The sequence below is a fragment of the Hipposideros armiger genome, unplaced genomic scaffold (genome assembly GCF_001890085.2).
Source record: "Hipposideros armiger isolate ML-2016 unplaced genomic scaffold, ASM189008v1 scaffold_105, whole genome shotgun sequence".
In the NCBI taxonomy this organism is placed as follows: Eukaryota; Metazoa; Chordata; class Mammalia; order Chiroptera; family Hipposideridae; genus Hipposideros; species Hipposideros armiger.
In genome coordinates, this window is record NW_017731455.1 from 1,057,282 (window position 1) to 1,076,376 (window position 19,095).

The 19,095-nt window shown below is 45.2% G+C and overlaps 1 protein-coding gene and 1 long non-coding RNA gene across 4 annotated transcripts in view; one reads left to right on the forward strand and one right to left on the reverse strand.

The window, feature by feature from the left end:
- RBM20 (RNA binding motif protein 20) overlaps positions 1-19,095 on the forward strand; it is a 191,062-nt gene that overhangs the window by 142,499 nt on the left and 29,468 nt on the right. For all 3 annotated transcript variants that reach the window (XM_019646590.1, XM_019646591.1, XM_019646592.1), the window contains exons 6-7: positions 11,622-11,765; positions 13,989-14,120. In XM_019646590.1, the coding sequence (XP_019502135.1) occupies positions 11,622-11,765; positions 13,989-14,120 (276 nt within the window). The remainder of the gene's footprint in view (positions 1-11,621; positions 11,766-13,988; positions 14,121-19,095) is intronic.
- LOC109384897 (uncharacterized) lies at positions 1,418-17,622 on the reverse strand. The gene is made up of 3 exons (XR_002124516.1): positions 16,694-17,622; positions 2,276-2,381; positions 1,418-1,606 (listed from the first exon to the last, which is right to left on the reverse strand). It is a non-coding gene; the product is annotated as an uncharacterized LOC109384897 (long non-coding RNA).

A 19,095-nucleotide genomic window follows, 5' to 3' on the forward strand; every position in this document is an offset into this window, starting at 1 on the left:
GTTAGTCCCCCAAAGCTCCAAAGCTTCACCCCTTCTTTTCCACTGGTTATGACAACACTTTCTCTCTGGTTTCTCGCCGCCATGTAGCCTTGTGCTCCCAGGAACTTCTCTTCTCCTTCCCTGGGAACACATGGAAGGGGGTGGGAGGCACAGAACTGAAAGGAAAACAGAATGTGTTTGCTAGAGGACGTGTAGCTGTGTGCTTTTGCCTGTGCCTGTAATTTTGTTCAATTCCTGATGTGAGCAGCTGCAGCCTCTTTCTTCTCATGCAACAAGCGAGCACAAGCTCCTGACAGGAGGCCTCCACGTGCTGTCCCCTCCGCGTGTCGGGGCATTTGTGCAAAACATCAGATGAACGAGCTGGGATTTTTAGGCCCTGGGGGGTGAGAGAATGGGGAGGCAAGGAGGTTCACGACAAAAAGTGAGGCCTGCCTGGGCTGAGATTTCTATTTGTTTGTGTCTGTTCGTGATGTTTAATGGGAGAAATGCTTCAAGAGAGCCCCGGCTGCAAGCCCTCGTTTTGGAGAGAGAGAAGGTTATGGTTTCTCTCTCTGCACTCGCCATGCTCAGTTGCCACTTTGGGTCAGTACCAGGAGAACAGAGTGGCTGGCTTCAGTGAGCCCTGCCATTGGTCTTTGATCATATGACCTTGTGTCCCGGTGGGGGTGCTGGTAGATCCAGCACCACCCCCAACCCAGGGCCTGTTTCCCCCACTGTGGATCATAGAGGCATCTCTGTGCCCACAACCTGCTCTAAGACCCTAGCATGGAGGGTAAGGGGACTGTGGCCCAGATAGGGGAGGCTGGATCGGAGGCAGGTGGGTCAGGGATCTGAGCAAAGGAAAGAGCTGGTGTCAGCTGAGCCCCTTTATAAAGGGGAAGAGGCTGAGAAGGACAGCTCTGCATCTGTCGATGCCTCCACCCCCATCCCTTGGGGCTGCCCAGTGAACTAGAACCCCTTTCCTGTGGAAATGGAGCCAGGAGCCCGAAGTTCAAGTCTTAGTTCTGGAGCCCACCAGCTATGTGGCCTTCTGCAAATCACTTCACTTCTCTGAGGCTCCGTTTCCTTAAACGGGACAATACCCCCCTAGTAAATGACTTTTGAAGGTAAAGTAAATGGCTGGGTGTTCACCTGGCTTGTGTGATTGATTGGAACGTTGTATGTGGCCATTCGAGCAGTCTCCCGGTTCAATGTCCAGAGCTGGCAGGTAGGAGCAAGACCGGGGGTAGACCAGAGTTTCCTGCCCTTGAGAGGATCAAATGAGCCCATGAATGATAACGATTTGTGAACTGTGCAGTGCGCAAGAAGTAACAATGGCTGTTATCGAGTAAGAGTCTTTTTCACCTGCTGTGGGGAAACCTGTGCTGTCTAAGGCCTGTTATGACTGCTAGCTGCGTGACTTTGGGCAGGTCTCAGTGTTCCTCATGTAGGAGTCTGTCCAGGAATCCCTGTGGTCATACCTGCTACCCCCGAGAGATGTTGCAAGGCTTCCATGAAAGCAGTTTCCTTACCTGCGGGGCAGACCGAGCAATCTGCTGACCCAGGATAATTCGTGAGCGCAGTTTCCTTCCAATGCCTAGAAACAGGGAGGTCATCTGGCTCGAGCCTGAGGAGAAGCAACACAAGAAACATTTTGCTGTCTGCATTGGAGGCCAACAGGAAGGTGATGGAGAGCCCCAGATGTTGTAGGATGATGATGATACCAATAGTGGATGGTCTATAGCACAATGCATTCTTCGCAATTTTGTATGTATTAACTCATTTCATCCTCCAGACAACCCTGTGAGGTGGGGAAGCCCAGGCGGAGAGAAACTAAGAGCCTTACCTCAGGTCACACAGCTGCTAAATGGAGGCATCGGAGTTTGAACCCAGGTGGCCTGGCTCTAGAGGCCTCGCTTTTAACCACCAAGCCCTGCTGCATCTCTTCGAGTGTCTCTGACTTCCTTGCTCTGATTCTCTCTTTAGTGAGCTCCCTTTCCTCCCCCCACCCCCATCCCACAAGCTGCTTAGCAGAATCGGAGGTGTCTTGGGGGTGCGGGGACATATAAGGCCTCAGCCAGCCATCAGCCATGGCGCACGAATTCTTTGCTACCGTGACAGCATCTCCCAGAATGAAGGAGCTCAGACGTTTGGAGGCATTTTCTACAGACCCAGTGGAGGGGCAGAGGTGTCATCTGACTGGTTTTATCGTTTATAAGTTCTTTGAGGTCTTGTTGGTCACATGAGCTTTCCCAAGGATACCTGAGGGACAAGGACAAAGCCTGCCCAGCCATACCTCAGCAGGGGCCGGATGGTCACATACTTCTTTCGGCTTCTGGTCCTCTTGTTTGCCATTTCTGGCAAATGGAATTGAATGTAGGTGTATCTCTCTTTAGGAAAACCTGAAAGACAGAAATATTGACATTTGAAGACAAGCTGAGACATGAAGGGCTGATTAATCCACTACGGAAAGATAATTTACAAGCTTCCCTTAAGTAACAGGGGAGTCCCTCAGAGAAATGACTGATTTTTTTTTCCTGCCTACAAATACTGACCTCCAAAGATAAGCAGATACATCAAAGGGTGATTACTCTGCTAGCAAATGACACTTTGCCCTGTGAGCTGCTTGTGCATATACGTTTCTACTGTCATTTTCTGCTTACAAAATGTATACTTTTTGTGAAAATTCAAACTGGAAAGACGTATTTAATGAGAGATTGAAATTCCTCCATTATCCGCCTCCAGCCCACATGAGAGCCCATGAACGCTTTGATGCGCTTTCCTCCAGAAGTGTTTCCTGGTCGGTCCTGTGCCAGGGCTTTTTCTGTCCGTCCACGTACGTACATCTTTTCAGAAACACATTTTGTGGAGGAGCCGCCAAGACTCCACCATTGTATTTTATTATCACTGTTGTTTCAGGAGCCAAGAGTGGTCCCTGCTTCGAAAGCCCCCTCTTCTTAAGCAGGAGGACCCAGTGACACGGGGCTCTGGGAATGAGCCTTCACAGGGTCTCTGAACTGCTACACCATCTAAAACGATGGCAAACCCCATCTACCGCCTCCACCAAGCCCAGGCTTGGCTGCTAAATTGACACTCGTCTCAGCTCCCTGGGAGTGTGAACCTTTTGTTTCCATGTTTATTGTTGACAGAGATGAGACACTGAGCCGACAGTTGTGTGCTGTGTTTGCTGTTGGGGGTGGAGGCGGGGAAGGGGGGTGATTTATGTCGTCCCCAGTCCCTCCCCCCACTCCCAAGGTCCCAGGAGAGTGTGTTCATTTTCGCTGAAGCCTCTGCCATTTGAGAGAGCAGAGGCACTTTATCCTTGGCTGACAGGAGTCGTCATAAACAGAGTAATCGGGTTTCTCGAACAGGCCTTCAGGGCCTTCTCAGGCTGTAAATAGTTTTCTTGCACCTGCCCAAAATGTACTTTGCCTGCTGACTGTCCCCATAAAACCGCCGTGAAGTTTTTACCGCCACCTTGGGCTTTATTTAGTGCTGATGCACAGATGGGCCTCGCTGGCCGGGGACGATACACATTGTTTTTATAGATTCTTTCTCACCGGGACCCCACACACTGGGAAACCTATATACTGGGTTGTAAGAAAAGTCATGACGTATTTTTTTCTATGTTTTTCATTGCAAAAATGCGTCATGACTTTTCCGACAACCCAATAAATAAGGAAAACTGAGGCACATGGAAACCTTTGTGGAAGGCCAGAGGTTTAAGTCCTGGGTTGCCCCTCACATCGCTGGCTGTTTCTAGAACATCTGTCTGTTCACTCTGGCGTTCTCTGTTCCTGCGTCAGAGCCCTGTGGTCTCCTCACTTCCAGAGAGCAGGAAGATAGCGTCTGATGGGACAAATGATACTCACCCCTCCCCCACCAACCAGCTCCCCCATTGCTCCTGTCCCCTCCGAGAGGGTTGCCTTATGCATTTTTAAAGAGCAGAGAGGGAGGAAACAGGCGAGCTGGGCAGGTTTGGTTTTCTGTTGTTTTCCTTTTCTTTTAAAAAATCTTAATTATTTTTTCTTATTGCAAAAAATAGTACAAAAATAGTGTAAAAAAATTCCAGTAGTAACAGAAATATGAAAAATAGAAAACCCAAGCCTGCAGAGAAAACTGAAGGTAGATGCCTTTTGCTGTAACTGTGTATCTCTAACTAGTGTACATGTGCGTGTTTAATGACTAAAAGTATATATCTTTACAAAAGTCAGAGAATACCATATAATCTGTTTTACTTATTTTTTTTTCATTTAACATAAACTCACAATACCTATTTTAATTGATTTCTAGGCATCTTTGCGCATTCGAACATAAAACCCCTATCTTCTGTTGTAACACCATCTATTGTATGCATTTACCATAATTTATCACGTCTGCAATTGATAGATTTTGCAGTGAGACCTGAGTTGTAATCACAAATCTAACGTTACTTCATTGCCCACAGATTAAGTTCCTTAACTTCCTCCAGGCGTCAGCACCCACACACACCGTGATGGGTGTGGACCACATGACCTCCCAGTTTTAAGACTGTGACTCTGCAGCGTACAGGGATATTGAAGTTGCTCCACAGGTGAACCACCCCAAGACCCATTGGCAAGTCTGGCACCAATAAAAGATTTACTCTAAGTCACAGCTAATATGCTTGATAAAATATTTGAAAGTGTCAATAAAGACATCTATCACTATATCTATCCTCCAAGAGCCATAGTTATGGAACGCATGCCCATCTACGATATGTTCAACATCAACAACGTGAGGAATAAACATTTGCCCTGGGTCTGTGCTCGGGTGTCTTTTGCACAAAATCAACAGAGGCCCACAAACTGTGTGCCAGATGAAATAAGGTCGCCCCTAAAGGAGATCAGGCTAGAGCACAGACATTGTTTCTTAAAGAGCACATCTCCATTTGTAGCTCTAGGGAGCACTTTGAGAGACCTCTCACCCCCACAGGCCTGTTGCCCTAAGCCGCATTTTTATTGTGACTCTGGGCATTATTTGAACTGGGCATGCTCTTTGAACTCACCTGCAAAGCCTGTTCCCACCTTCATCAGCAGGCATTGGAAGGTCTTAGAATCTTCCTTCACAAGCCTGTTTGCTCCTTTCACATGTCTACCCATTTGTAAAGAATTTGTGGGTGAGTTGAGAGGTCTGGGACTCAGCCGCATGAACCGTGAGAAGCAGCCTCTGGTTTTAAATGAGTGACCATAGCATGTGAAAATGCACAGCCCAGGCCCCTGCTCGCACAGGGGCATTCCAGGTCAGTGCTGGCCTGCAGGCCGACTGAAGCGTCCGCCAGAAGAGGAGGACTGTCCCTTTAGGTTAGTGATTCCAGTCCTCTACAACCTTCGACTCCTTAGCTCACTTAGAGATTTGACCTTGGACTGGAAAGTTTCAAATGCGCCTGTCCTGTGTGTGCCTCCCAGAGCACAGCAGCAGGGTTGGGATGTTAACAGGGCCCATCAACACCTGACCAAAAACAAGCTGGCAAGGTCTTACAAGTCTCTCTAAATCCATCTGCTCCTCTGCCCCAGAGCACAGCTTTTAAAATGTGTTATTAGTAACTTTTAATTTTAATATAATTCAGACTTACAGAAAAGTTGTAAGAAAGGTATAAGGAACGTCCAAATACATTTTGTGCAGATTTACTACTCCTTTACATTTTAGCCCATTTATCATTCTCTGTGTGTCTTTCTGTCTCTGTGTGTGTCTTTCTATCGTCCACCTGTCCATCCATCTCTATCTGTCTGTCTGTATATCTTGCCATCCATCTGTCCATCCGTCTCTGTCTATCCATCCATCTCTCTGTCTAGCCATCCACCCATCCATCTGTCTGTCCATCGTTTTCTCTCTGTCTTTCCATTCATCTATCTAATTCATCTATGCCTGTTTTTCTCTTGAATCACTGGAGACGTTGCACCTCTTCACCTCTAACTATGTCAGTAGGAATTTCCTAAGAACACAGACTTTCTCTTACATAATCACAGTACAGTTGCATTTTCCACCCCAGTCTAGGATCATTGTAGCACATCCTTTCACTGTTGGTGGAAAGGAGACAAATATTTATTTATAGGAGCCTACTGGACGCCAGGCCTTACACAAGGCACTTTACATACATTGTCTTCTAAACAGTCCCGTGGGATCAATTTTTATTTTCCCTGTTTGATAGACAAGCAATCTCGAGCTTGGAGAAATTCAGTAACTTGCCTACGGGTAGTCACTGGGGCACAGATCCAGAACCAGGTCTGTTTGATGTTCCCATCGCGTTGGCACTGCTGCCTGGAGACAATAAGGCACACACTTGATGTGTGTCTGTCCTTAGGCAGGCACCAGGCCCAGGTGTCCTTAGCTCAACTCAATGCATCATCTCAAGTCTTCAAGGCACTGTGGCTGCAGAGTCATTCAGGGAGCAGCAGAGCTCATCGGCAAGGTGTTCCCTACAAAGGTGCGACCACCACCACCACAGACAGGCATGTCTGAAAGATGAATGTGCTCATGACCGTACGCAGGTTGAGACAGACGATCACGTAGAGAGGGAGGACAGACCTTACACGCGTTGGGACAGGGAGCGGGAAGGACACAGCTGGGTGAAGCCATCGTTATCTTGGATCTTCGGGCTTCGCTTGGCCAGGCTTCTGGGAGAAGAGGAATTTTGGAACTTAGAGCCACATGAGCGTGGATGTTTTACATCTGGAAAGGACTTTAGATTTCCAGACCCTGGGAAACCAAGGCCCTGAAAGGAATACTCGTCTGTCTCTGTCACGTACCTAATTAGTGGCTGAGCAGGGACTTGAATCCAGGCCCTCTGTCTTCCAGGCTCAGGTTCTTTCTATTACATCAGGAAGTCCCATCTTTTCAGAGCCCAAACCCATTTTAATCATTACGCCTACCTCAAGCAGCCAGTGTCCTGCATTCCATGTTTGGAAAAGTACTGTTATATATCTGCCAAAGTACTTATATTAGTGAGTAATTAACTAGTTACCCATTTTTGTTCATCAAAAACACAGACACGCCAATCAGACTTCTAATCAGCCTAAGATCTAACCGGGGTTACCGTACTGTTAGAATAAAGAAATGCAAAGTGTGATCTCAGGTTTTGTTTTGTTTTGTTTTGTTAAACTTTATTGGGGCACATTGTGTTTTTCCAGGACCCATCAGCTCCAAGTCAAGTTGTTGTCCTTCAATCTTAGTTGTGGAGGGCGCAGCTCAGCTCCAAGTCCAATCGCCATTTTTCAGTCTAGTTGTGGGGGGGCCTAGCCCACCATCCTATGTGGGAGTTGAACTGGCAACCTTATTGTTAAGAGCATGTGCTCTAACCAACTGAGCCATCTGGCCACCCACTGACTCAGCTCAAGTTGTTGTCGTCAATCTATTGCAGAGGGTGCAGCTCACTGGCTTATGTGGGAATCGAACCGGCAACCATGTTGCTCAGAGCTTGTGCTCTAACCAACTGAGCCACCTGGCTGCCCCACAACTCAGGTTTTTTAAATGTCAAAAATAATGACCGTCCCTTGAAATATTATTACCTTCCAAGACCCTTGAGAACTTATTAGAGAACTCAGGCTGGGAATAAGTGTATAGCATCATGTTGCCTACTCAAAGGCATGCAAGGTTGTCTGTGCCCCCGTGAACAAATTTTCCTCTAGAGGTACCACCTAAAGATGGCTTTGTCCCTTCCTCTCACCTTCCCACTTTTCTCCCTCCCTCCCTTTTACCCTCATCATTCAGATCTCCCATAGGGCATAAGGCAATTAATAGCTATGTTTATATAACTGTTCAAAAATGGATTAGAGTGATTATATATATATATATATATATATATATATATATATATATATATATATATATATCTTTCATGAATTAAATATGATTTTGAACCTAATTGTGTTTAACAAAAAGATATTTTGGATCAATGACAGAAAAGAACGCAGACTGAACTGTCTAAATCAAATATTTACAAAGAATATATGGGCAGACCTTGGAGACATTGTGGGTTCAGTTCCAGACCATTGCAATAAAGTGAATGTTGAAATAAAACAAATCATGAATTTTTTGGTTTCCCAGTGCATATAAAAGTTATGTTTACAGCATACTGTAGTCTATGAAGTATGTAATAGCATTATGTCTAAAAACAAATGTATATGCCTTAATTTAAAAATACGTTCTTGCTAAAAAATGCTATCATCTGAGCCTTCAGTGAGTCATGATCTTTTTGCTGGTGGAGGGTCTTGCCTTCAATTTGTGAAAAATGCAGTATCTGTGAAGCACAATAAAACGAGGTATGCCTGTAGCACATATTTTTTTTTTTTTCTGACTAAACAGGATTTTTCACATGCCCTGAAACCAAATCCTTAACAAACAATTAACGCAGCAATTCTTAGGATTTCCAGTTTTACGATTTTCATTTCATGGCTTACTTAGACCGTGATAAACTGAAGTAAACTATTAATGTGAAGAAATTACTCATGGTCACTGGAGCTACTTGAACTATGGGACCTCCACCCTGAGGGGGTCAATATCTTGACATACCTGGAACCCAGTTAGGAAGCTCCTAATCAGCATAATTAACTGGAAGAGTACTAGAGATCTTTACTGACAACAAGAGAATCCATACAATCCAACTTCTTTTTCTGATTAAAAATCTTGGGAGAAAAAAGCACGCATCAAATGTATTTTCTAAATTTGAGTGAAAACCTTAATTGAGACCTATTCATTTTAGGCCTAACAAGGTCTGCAGCATGAATCCGTCTCACTCTTTGGTGACTGGCAGCTGTGAGGGTGTTTATTCTTTTGGAGGCATATTCTACCGCTCAGCAGCAGCTTTTGCTGCACTCAATGCTCAAATAAAAGACTCTCAGAGTCTTTTCAGTCTGGTGGAGACAATGAGAGAGGCGCTGGCCCTCATGCCTGGTCACTAGGCAACTGGACAGGCAAGGAGTAGGGATCGGCCCAGAACCACACTTCGTGTCTGCTCTGTTGTCCAAGCACACATCAGCCCAGCCAACCACAGCAAAGTCACATGGGGCAGAAACGTGCCCCACTAAGAGGCGCTGGGCAGAGCGCCCAGACTCAGCCCTCCTGTTGATACACTCAGAGGACCAGCCACGTTGCCTTGTCTCAGCATTCAGCTGGGCCTGCACTAATGAGAGGCACAGATTCTGCCTCTTAACAGCCGTGCTCTTGTCATCTCTGGAGAATGCCGGGAGCCACCTGGGCCACACACACACTGAGTTCTGTTCTTCTTTGGGAAAGCGTTTAACCTCTGGACATCACAGATGGGGTGGTCTAAAAGGAGTACTTGGATTTCTCCAGTCCAGGGCTAAACCATAAAAAGAAATTCTTATAAAGTTTAATTGTCCTCAGCCCAAATGAGACAAATGAGGGCTTCTCATAGTAGAACTACCCACGTATTAGCCCTAGTTAGGGATGGGACCTCAGACTTTCCCACTGTGGTACCTCAGCGGAGCTGGATCCACATCAAATGGAACTAGATGTCGAAGTTCACTTTATCGAAGAAAATGATGATTATGCAAATATAGGCTATGCCATTAGAACGTGTTTAGGGTTTGAAAAATTTTATCTTTCTTTTCCATGTTGGGTTGGCTTATGGTTACTAATCCTGGAACCTCCTGGAAACTCCAGGCTGGTTAAGGTTTGCAGAGACCAAACAGTCATACGTTCTTCCTTCCTCTGGGAGCTTTGATTAGGCCTAAGTCTCGGCTTGCAAACTGTGTTCCTCAGAGGTGTCTTTGGGACTCGCAGCTGGAGGGTGGCATTAGGGTGCTGGACCCCAGGGTTTGTCGAGAGCAGCTCCTCTGATGTGTTGAATATATTGGGCTGGTGAGCAAGCTTTTGTTTGAAGAAAGGATTCCAAAGGCTAGCAAAAGTTTGAAAGCCACTGCCCTAAACCACAGGCTGTTACTGTGACTGTCTGTGTCCACGTGTTAGGCTCCTACAAATCCTTTCTATGCTTTTTTTTTTCTTTATTAGAATTTTAAAAAATTGTGAGTCAAACAATATGAGGTATATAAGAAAAAGATTAAACCCCTCTCCTCTGCGTCCCTTCCAGCTGGGCTGTTTGATGATAACCAGTGTTGACAAGTTGATGTGTGTTCTCCCATGCCTTTCTCCTCTGTACTGATATCCTTTCACATTTTTTTCTTTGGGAAAAATTTCAAACAGAGCAGTAGAGACTAGTATAAATACCCCCTGTGGACCCCCCCTCCGCCCCAAGTTCAGTAATTCCCAAATTTTGACAACACTTGCTTCATCTATCTCTTTCTCATATTTTTTATTTTTTATTTTTTTATTGGGGAACAGTGTGTTTTTCCGGGACCCATTAGCTCCAAGTCTAGTAGTTGAGTTCAATCTAGTTATGGAGGGCACAGCTCCTCGGTCCATGTAGGAATCAAACTGACAACCTTGGTGTTATGAGCCTGCGCTCTAACCATCTGAGCTACCCGGCCGCCCCACTCATATTATTTTTTTTAAAGATTTTTATTGGGGAATTGGGGGGAGGGGAACAGCATTGGGGAATTGGGGAAGGGGAACAGACAAGTTGCTGTCCTTTTGTTCTTCAGTCTAGTTGTTGAGGACACAGCTTCACTGGCCCATGTTTGTATTATGATCATTGTGCTCTTCCCGGCTGAGGCAGTCACTTGCCAGCCATTGGACGGCCACTCACGGTGGCTCACGGCAGCTCTTGCCAGCTGTCGGCTGCTCACGCTGGCTGCCAGCCACTCACGGTAGCTCACGGCAGCCCACTGCAGCCTACGCTGAAGCCTCATGGCGACTGACTGCAGCCCAGCTCCAGGTCGAGCTGTTGTTCACCATCTTAGCTGTAGAGGGCACAGCGTCACCGTCCCTCATGTGGGATCCGAACCGGGGTCCTGCCGCTCAGAGCTTGTGCTCCTAAGCCAACTCTGAACCAACTGAGCCACTCGGCCGGCCCCTCTGTCTCATATATTTTGGATGTTTTGTTTTGTTTTACAAAAATGGCATCATACTACATATGTGACTTGGCAACCTGGTTTTTACTTACTCTATCTTAAGAATGATTTCTTGTCAGCTCATCTACCTCTTGCTTTTTTAAATGGCTGTGTAGTTTTCCATTGTATCCTCGAGTCATCATTTACTCCATCATTCCCCTATCCTTGGACACCCAGGCAGTTTTCAAAATTTTTTGCCACCTCATAAATGACTGCAACAAATGCCCTTGTACCTAAGTATTTACATATTGGTGCATTTATTTCTCTGGGATAGATTTCCAAAATGGGATGGCAGGGTCATGGACTATGTACCTGTTACGTTTTATTGAATACTGCTAAAGTATATTCTCAAAAGACTGTAGATACACAACCTCTCACCAGCAGCATATGTCTATTTCCTCACATTTTCGACAGCCCTGGATGCAATTGTTCATTAAAAATGTTGCGAATCATTTTTCGTAAAGAGATGGTATAAAAATGGATGTTTTCCTATGTGTTTGTGAATGGATTCTTTTTCTGCATGAATTTTGTAAATTCTACTTAGTTTTGCCATCGTTATTTGGGGGAAGATAGCCCTGAGGAACATCAGGAATAGAAGGCAAGAGGGAAATGTCTTTTGAAGACCAGCTCCTGACTGCTCTTTGTTCCCATTAGTTCGCACAGCGGAAAACGGGTGCTGGCCGCGTGGTGCACATCTGCAACCTCCCAGAAGGAAGCTGCACTGAGAATGACGTCATTAACCTGGGGCTGCCCTTTGGGAAAGTCACCAATTACATCCTCATGAAGTCTACTAATCAGGTAGGTCTGGGCATTTTCACAGTGGTACACACCAGATAGATCAGACACTGGTGGTCATCCATCTGGTAACAAAAAAAAGGTATATGTAATTTTTTAAAACAGAAGCTGTTCTTAACACGAGGAGGTAATGCACAGCTGGACTCCTGTTTTTGTTGGTACAGCACAAAGGTTTTGGTGGTGGTGGTGTTTTGTTTTCCCTTGTTTCGTCTTACCCTTCTTGTGATGGTACAGGCCTATGTGAGTTGCCTAGCGGTGAGGAGGTGCTTTGGAATGAGAACTCATTAACATAGAAAAGCTAACTGGCCCCCAAAGTAGAAATCCATGGACTTGAGTCTTTTCACTGTGTTACCAATCCCCTGAGCGAATGCTAAAAGTCTTGCCTTCTAAGCTTCTCATATCTGAGGGCCTGGATTTGGAGCCAGCCAACAACTGACTGGGAACAGGTATTTTCACTGGTCTGTGTTATTGGCATCTGAGGCCCTTGGGTCCCCCAGTGGGAGAGTGGGTGGGAGTTAGTGGCTGCCTGGGAGTCTAAGGAACTAAGAACTCGACCCATGGGGATTGACTGAGCCCTTGGAGGTTAATATGTTTGTCTTCATTTCTAAAGTCAAAGGGGGAGTTTATACAGAGAATGGTCAGAAGTTAGAACATTTTGTGTTTGATTGTTAATAAATATTTTTACTTTGTGAGTCAGAGGAACAGGCATAGGAGAAATTCTCTTCTTAATTAAGACACGAACTTTGGAGACTCAAAGCTATATCGGATCACCAGTGGTCTTCTGGGCTTAGACTACTCACTGTGTCTCTTTGTTCTACTTCTCAGAGTTCTTTCTATTTTGGGTAAATGTCTCAAATTCAGCTTGCAACATTAATGCAGTGAGATTCACCGAATTAATATTTGCATTTGACAGGTGAGAGGGAGAGGTGCTAAAATGTTTGCACGAACAAAGAGTCACTTAGAAAGCTGGGTGGCAGAATTTGAATAAAACTCTAAATAATCTTGACTTCTCAGGCTCCCACACTTCTGCCACAGACTGTGACAGCATGGAGAAAAGCATACCTGAAATTCAAAAACAAATGTGAAGGAAGGAGGGAGGATGAGCTTGTTCAAGGAAATGGGAGAGTAGGCACTCACAGTGAGGGTTCCCTTGTCTCAGACCACTTTTCCTTCTCAACATCGAGAGACCAGATCAGTACCAACCAAACAAACCTAAGAAATAATAACTCGGATGTATCCGCCATAGCAGCCACTGGGGTAAAGTGACAGGTCAGTCGAAACAGTCTCTGTAGACACTGATGGACTGGGACAAGCCACTTCTTTGTAAGTTTCTTTCTTTCTTTCTTTCTTTCTTTCTTTCTTTCTTTCTTTCTTTCTTTCTTTCTTTCTTTCTTTCTTTCTTTCTTTCTTTCTTTCTTTCTTTCTTTCTTTTAAAAATCAGAATGTTAAATGAAGAGGGAAAATGCTGTGGAAACATAACTGACTCTCTCTTTAACTCACAAAGGCATGGTCTTCCTTCGAGCCTAGGGAGCCCCTGAGTTTTTTAGTATATTTCTTTCTTTGCAAAGAAAGTAAGAGCTCAAATACCCAGGGCTTGTGTCTCTGTCTTCTGCCATTGCCACCACTAAATAGCAAATTTTGCAGGGATTGGCCCAAGGCCACTTGTGCAGCAAATTCCCTCTCCCCTGTTCCAGCCTTTTCCCCTGGGAAACAGTGGGTTAATGGACCCTCCCATCCTAGAGGGGTTCCTGTGGCATGATGTAGCCCAGGATGGACATACATAATTAAGACTAATGTTTGGAAACCATGGGAATCAGGAGAGGGGCCATCTTATAATGAGCTCTTTTGGTGAAGTTAATAAATAGGTTTCTTTGAACAGATGGGATCAAAGAGAGCTATTCCTTGTACTGATTTTTTCTTCTTTTTATTGAGGTATAAAGTGCACTAGTCTTAAGTGCACAACTCCATTAATTCTTTACATGTGTACACCTGTGTAATTACCATGCAGGTCCAGATGGAGAGTATTTCTAGAACCTCAGAAGGCTTCCTCATGCCCCATCCCAGTCAATACCCCACCCCACCTCAGAGGGATGCTCAACTCTAACTTCTAGCACCATTGATTCGTTTTGCCTGTTCTCGAACTTTATATCCATGGAATCACACCTTGTACTGAATTTTAAGACCATTTAAGTCAAGTTCACTGTATGTTCTTCCTTTATTTCCTAGGCCTTTTTAGAGATGGCTTACACAGAAGCTGCCCAGGCCATGGTCCAGTATTACCAAGAAAAATCTGCCATGATCAATGGTGAGAAGTTGCTCATTCGGATGTCCAAGAGATATAAGGAATTGCAGCTGAAGGTAAAGCATTCTCTTGTTCATTCAGCCACTCTGCTGAGTGTCTCCTCCTTGCCAGGCACTGGCCTAAGTGCTGGCAGGAAGGAGAGGGCAGGAAAAGATCCAAAAATTACCTCTTGCCTTTGAGGATATCATATGGGAAGGCAAACCATTATAACATGGCAAGAAAAGGGTTCATCGATGTAGGTACAACATGCAAAGGGATGCTTGAGATGGATGACTAACTACCTGGGACCCATGGGCGATTCCCAGGGGGAGTCTTGGAGGATGAAGCCAGAAGGGAAGGGTGGTTGCTTTCTAGAGGTGGGAGTTCCAGGCATAAGCTCCACATATAACCTGCTTGTCTACCCACACAGGTCTTCAGGAACTTTCTTCCTTTGTCCCCACCCTTGACCTCTAACTTTCTCCTCCATTCTCTACGTTTATGTCTTCGGCCCTATAGAAATCCTTCTAAGCAGCACATGACTGAATTGGCCACTGTCAGATCTCAAGTGAATTCAGATAATTCCAAACTTGACTTTTGTTTTAGCTTGTTCTACATTTGTTTTTTCTTTCTTTCTTTCTTTTTTTTTGTTTTATTGCGAAATACAACATATATATGGAAAAGTATATTATACAGTTATAAACCATGTAATTATGTATGATACATTTTAAAAAGCAGTAATGGGTGAAATCCCATATGTCCCATAAAACCACCACCAAAATCTAGAACTAAGACACCGACAGCACCCAGAAGCCCCTCTGAGCTCCCCGCACTGCTCGACTCCTCCGTCTCTACTCTCCTGGCTGAGGATAATCGTTTCCTTGCTTTAACTTATAGTTCTACCACCTATATCTGCCTTCCTTCACAGTATAAGTTTAGTTTTGCCTGTTTTTGAACTTTATATGAATGGACTCTTCCTGTCTGTATTCTTTCATGTCTTGCTTCTTGCATTCAACGTTATGCCATCCGTGTTGGGTGTGTCTATTTATTTTCATTGTTGTATACATTTCCATTGTATGACTATAAATTTATGTATCTGTCCCCCTGTTGATGGACACTTGGGGTGTTTCCAGTTTTAGGGTGTTAGGGACAATGCTACTGTGAGCATCCTCAAATGTGTTATCCTGGTACACGTGTATGTGAGCATATAACTAGGAGTGTGTACATAACTACGAGTGGAATTGCTGGATTACAAGGCATGCTTACCCTGAAATTTCCTAGATAATAGCAAGTTCTTTTCAAAATTAGTTGTCCCAGATTTACACGCCTACTAGTAGTGTCTGAGAGTTTTCAAAGGTCTGCATTCTTGCTAACATTTTGTCTTCTCTGACTTGAAAATTTTTGCTTGTCTGGGACAGTGTAATGGTTTATCATGGTTTTAATTTTTATTTTCCTGATAACTAATTGAGATTGAACACATTTTCATATGCTTATTGGCTATTCCATTTGGATCTTCTCTGGTGGGAAGTTTCTTTTCAAGTCATTTGCCCATGCTTTTTCTTTTAGATGTGTCTTCTGAATGGTTCGCAGGAGTTCACGTAACTAGAGCACTTAGTCCATCTGGATTTATTGTCATTAATGCTACATTTGTGTGTAAATCTACCTTCCTATATTTTGTGCTTTTCCACTGTCCCATTTAATAGGGATATTCCAGTTCACTTCAGCTCATTCCACATTTACTTAGGGTCCATTTTGTTTAAGACCCACAGCCCTCAGCCTCCCTTTGAGGTTGAAGTCAGGAGACAAAGGCTGAATGGCTGTTTCTGGCCCAGACTAGCATTCTGACAAGCCTGCCTGTGTGGATCGGTTACGTGTCAACCAGTCACCAAAGCCCTGATTCGGCTTTGCTGGCAGTATCGTTTCAGATGTTCCTTTGCCAACATTCTGGCAGAACCAGGCATTGTTTTCTAGCTAATGAAAGCATGTGGTTTTTCTCAGACGAGTGAAAGATCTCATCCATTCTGCACTCAGCCAAAATTCCTGTTCTCCTGGATTCTCCCAGGGGCCTAGAATTGAACTGCGGCATTGAATCCCCAGTGGAGCTTTGGTCTCCAAATGAAATGTTGTAAATTCTAATTAGGATTAATAACAGTACTCAGCTTCTTAAGGTACCAAGGCACTGCAGCACCTTACCAAGGGAGATACTATGGGGTGGTGCAAAAACCGTGAGTTAAAGAGGTCGGGCGGTCAAGGTTTGCATTCAGCAAATGTTCACTGAGTGTCCACTGTGGGCGGGAACTGGGCCAGATGTGGAGGTGGCAAGCTTACGGAGGAGCTCACAGTCTGGTGGGAGGAAGAACAGGTAGACACGAGCCTTCCACAACCTGTAACCTCTGCCAGATTGGAGGGTGGTGGTGTCAACCTAGGCTGTACCCCTTCCTGCTTTGATGAGCTTGGACAAGTTCCTTCACCTCTGTGAGCCTCAGTTTCCAGATCAGTAAAGGACTATACCTTGGGTTCTTTGGTTTTAAGCATTTTTTTCCCCCCTGCACATTGTCTTTTTGAGTCTCACAACCTCCTGCCTCTGTGAGGTGTGTAGGGTGGATAATGACAGTAATTATAATAGTACAACAATAATAACAAGAATAGGTACCTTTGATTAAGTCCTAGTCGTCTGGGTCATATAATGTGCCAAGCACTTTGCATCCATTTTCTCCTGTAATCCTGACATCAGTCCTGTCAGACAGGTATTATTATCTGTTTTACAGATGAGGAACCTGAAGCTCCTAGAAGTTCAGGAACTTGTCCAAGATCATAGTTACTGGAAGAGCCGTGAAGGAAACCGAGGACTGTTCGTTTTGTACTATACCTGCGTCTCTCGTATATTATGTTATTAGGACCTCCATTGCCCACGTGAAAAATCAGAGATATCAGGTGATTTGCTGTAGTCATCCGGCCAGTAAATAGCAGACACAGTATTCTAACAAAGCTTCTCAAACTTTAGCGTGCATACAAATCACTTGCAGATCTTGTGAAAATTTCTGAGTTGGTATGTCTGGGGCAGGGCTGCGATTCTGCGTTTCTAACAAGCTCCCAGGAGGTGCTGACGCAGCTGGTCCTCAGAGCACACTTTTGAACAGAGCACACGGTTTTCTGACCTTTGTAGTAAGGGTTTCTCGCTCCGCAAGCTGTCACACTGCCTCTGTGTGACAGCGTCTCAAAGCATGTTTCAACTGCATAGTAGTGCATGCATTGTGGTCCCTGTGTTGACATCAGCTAGGACTTTCTCTGCAAGTAACGGAAATTTGTCTCAATTAAGCATGTTGACTAAAGTAAAAAAAAAAAAAGAATTTATTTGGCTCATGTAAATGCAAAGTCCAGGAGTAGCCTCTGCTGCGGGCACGGCTGGATTCACTTGGCTTCTCTCCACTGTGCCTTCTGCTCACTTGGCTTTGTTTCGGGGGTCTCCCGGGCCTGCCCCTGGCAGCCCCAGGTTCTCTCCTCTAGGTGGCGTGATGGCTTCATTGACTCCAGCGGCTCTGGCTTCTCATCCTCCCATTTCCTTCAACAAGAGAGAGCCAGAGTTTTTCCTAGTAGCTCCCACAGAAGGCCCGAGAGTCACTTAGGACACGTGTCCTTCCCTGAACCAATCTCTGTGGCCAGGGGGAGGCCATGCTGTGATTGGCCAGGCCTGTGTCACCTGCTACATCCTCGGAGCAGGGGTGGAGAAGGGAGAAGGGCTGAAGGGGAAGTAGACAGCAAAACACTGTATCCATACGTGTCTCTGGGCCAAAGGGGCCACCACATGGGGTCCCACCAGGGCTTGTAGAGGTGAGGGGAAATGTTCATTGGTCTTTCTCTGTAACTTTACCTTTTGCTCACCAGGCAAAGTGCAGGGGGGGAAAGGAGAGATTTTTAAGGTGCTTCTCATCTTCTCTCTTGAATATTTCCTCATGCTGGTAATCTTGTTTCCCCATGCACTGTTTGTGGCAGAGGTTCTCTTCCTCAGGGCATTTGGGGCAGAAACTTTCATATAAGCTGTCCAACAAATGTATGTATGGAATGAAGGAGAAAGAGAAAATCTGAAGGAACAATAAAAAGTGAGGGTTTTTCTTCCTGCAGATTTAGATGAGAAGATTGAATTATTTTCTGGTTTGTTCCATGGAAACTTCTCCAGAATCATAGCATCTTACATGCCGAAGGGAACTTGAATAATTTAAACCAGTGTCTCCCAGTTGCAGCACCAGAGAATTGTCAGGGCAGTTTTTTCAGAAATTCCCAGAAATTCCCCTTCAGTAGATCTGAGGTAGGACCGAGGCTCTCAGGCGGTTTGAGGGCAGAGGACCTGGTTTCAGAGCCACTGGTCTTGCCAGCCTCTTAGCCATACAGAGGGTCTCTGACCCAGGGCAGCAGTCTTGTGAATGGTCCATGACGCTCTCAGGAAGATGAAATCAGCGAGTGATGATTGAGGGTCTTCTCCATGTAAGACGTGGTGCTGAACGCTATGGTGAATATGAGACATGGTCCTCACTTGTTTGCCATCTGACTGGGTAGACAAGCTATTCTCGTGCAATAATTACATAGGATTTAAATATGAGTGTGTAAGTGCAGGAGTTCCTAATAGTTTAGTGGAAAAAAGGCAGTATGAGTTGGGTGTGTAAAGAAGGGAGAGATTACTGAGCAGGGCCTTGAAGGATGAGGCAAATTGGATAAACAGAGAGGGCGTGTCCTAGGTGGAAGGAGTCAGGTGAGAAGAGATGTAGAGCCTGGAATGCATTCAGGGCTGCTGTGACAGCATCTGCCTCTAAGGAGCTCAGGGCTCATCTGGAAGCATTCAGCATCTTCATAGGACGCTTAAGGCATGTAAAACAGCCGTGGAGGGGTCAGAGGGCATGAAACCCTCTAACAGCTCCTTTTATGTTGGTCCAGCACTCGTGGCTTTTATCAGAGTAGCCTGGCATGCCCCGAGGCTCTCAGTGGATGGCAGATGGGTCTCATTATCTCACCTTTATAGATGGAGAAAGTGAGTCTCCCACAAACAACAGTCCTTGACCC